This window comes from Pochonia chlamydosporia, assembly GCF_001653235.2.
Source record: "Pochonia chlamydosporia 170 chromosome Unknown PCv3seq00033, whole genome shotgun sequence".
Lineage (NCBI taxonomy): Eukaryota > Fungi > Ascomycota > Sordariomycetes > Hypocreales > Clavicipitaceae > Pochonia > Pochonia chlamydosporia.
In genome coordinates, this window is record NW_019154068.1 from 17,426 (window position 1) to 18,729 (window position 1,304).

The 1,304-nt window shown below is 46.5% G+C and overlaps 1 protein-coding gene across 1 annotated transcript in view; it reads left to right on the forward strand.

The window, feature by feature from the left end:
* Nucleotides 1–574: 574 nt before the first annotated feature.
* VFPPC_18633 (hypothetical protein) overlaps nt 575–1,304 on the forward strand; it is a gene marked incomplete at both ends in the record, with an annotated part of 4,079 nt that continues 3,349 nt past the window's right edge. Inside the window, 2 exons of the mRNA XM_022430217.1 lie at nt 575–719; nt 793–1,076. Of these exons, the coding sequence (XP_022284790.1) occupies nt 575–719; nt 793–1,076 (429 nt within the window). The remainder of the gene's footprint in view (nt 720–792; nt 1,077–1,304) is intronic.

The window sequence follows — 1,304 nt, forward strand, 5'->3', positions numbered from 1 at the left end:
TCATGGCCATATCATACATGATATGACCTTCGAAAATCTAATCATATATGGTAATATCACACTATTGGACACACTGGGCTATAATATGCTTGCACCCTGTTTTGTTCTTATTTGGCGAACCCAAGCCAGAAATTTTTACCTGCCAACCGTTAAGTTTCTCATTGATGAAGTTTCTTTCCTTCTGTTGGTCGAAATGAGTCTGTTGACAATTTTTTCAAGACTGTCCCACTGAGGCAACTAATTTTGTGCAGGACAGAGGTCAGAAGCGTTGCTTGGGAATGAGGACTAGGGTGCTGTTTGTCTTTTGGCGAGACGGTGCGTGAGACAAAAGCCAAGGCCAAGCCAAGTACAGGATAGAAAGTCGCGTGTATATACTGTTGGTCGCACCCTTTCACAGCCGCAACAATTTTTTCTCACAACATCAGTATAATTTTTACAGGCATTTAATACATGGGAAGCCCAACGCTGTATCTTCCGGGACGATTGTCAAGTACATACTCCTCGCTAGTTTTCCTGCTTTGATATCGGCACGTTGTGGCTTTGGCAACTTGGGCCTGCTGTTACAGCCGCGACAATGGCAACAACTCCGCAGCCCCCTCCATTCAACAATGAAAATGCTTTTAAGGAGCTCACCCGTATCATCAAAGATGGGTTTAAAAGCTTAGAGCAGATGATCAGTCAGCTCGATTCGAATGAGCATGCTGAACGTGACAATAAGGGTAAGTGACTTGCACAAACATTACCCTCGCATCAGCCTTCACTGCCATAACGTTGGCTGAACCTCTCTTCTAGCTACGGACTCGAAAGCTGAGCCATCTGAGGTTACTGACCAAATGGATATGGCTGAGCTATCGAATATTGCGATTTCACACGTACACGAACAGCCTAAACCCTTCCGCTTCAATGAGCTACCGCTCGAGTTGCGTTTAGAAATCTGGAAGATGGCGATGCCAAGCAAGCGCATTTTTGAACCGTGGGTTATGCTCCGGCAACCACATGCTCGACACCAGCTCAACCCGGAAGATCCACCGCTTGTGAAGCTGAAAAGGAAACACCCACCGCCTGCGTTGCGGGCTGTATGTCATGAGTCTCGGCGGGCCAGCGACATGGTCGGTGGCTTCAAGTTCGGGCGTGCAGGTAATAGACGCCAAGGGTGCTGGTTTAATTACTACAATGATATTGTTTTTATCGACCCCAATATGATGGAAAATGTGCATCACATGGACCTGAGATGTGTGAGCACTCTAGGGTTTGTCCACTTAGAATTCAAGACCGAGTAGGGTTGTAGAGAGATTCCCGAAATT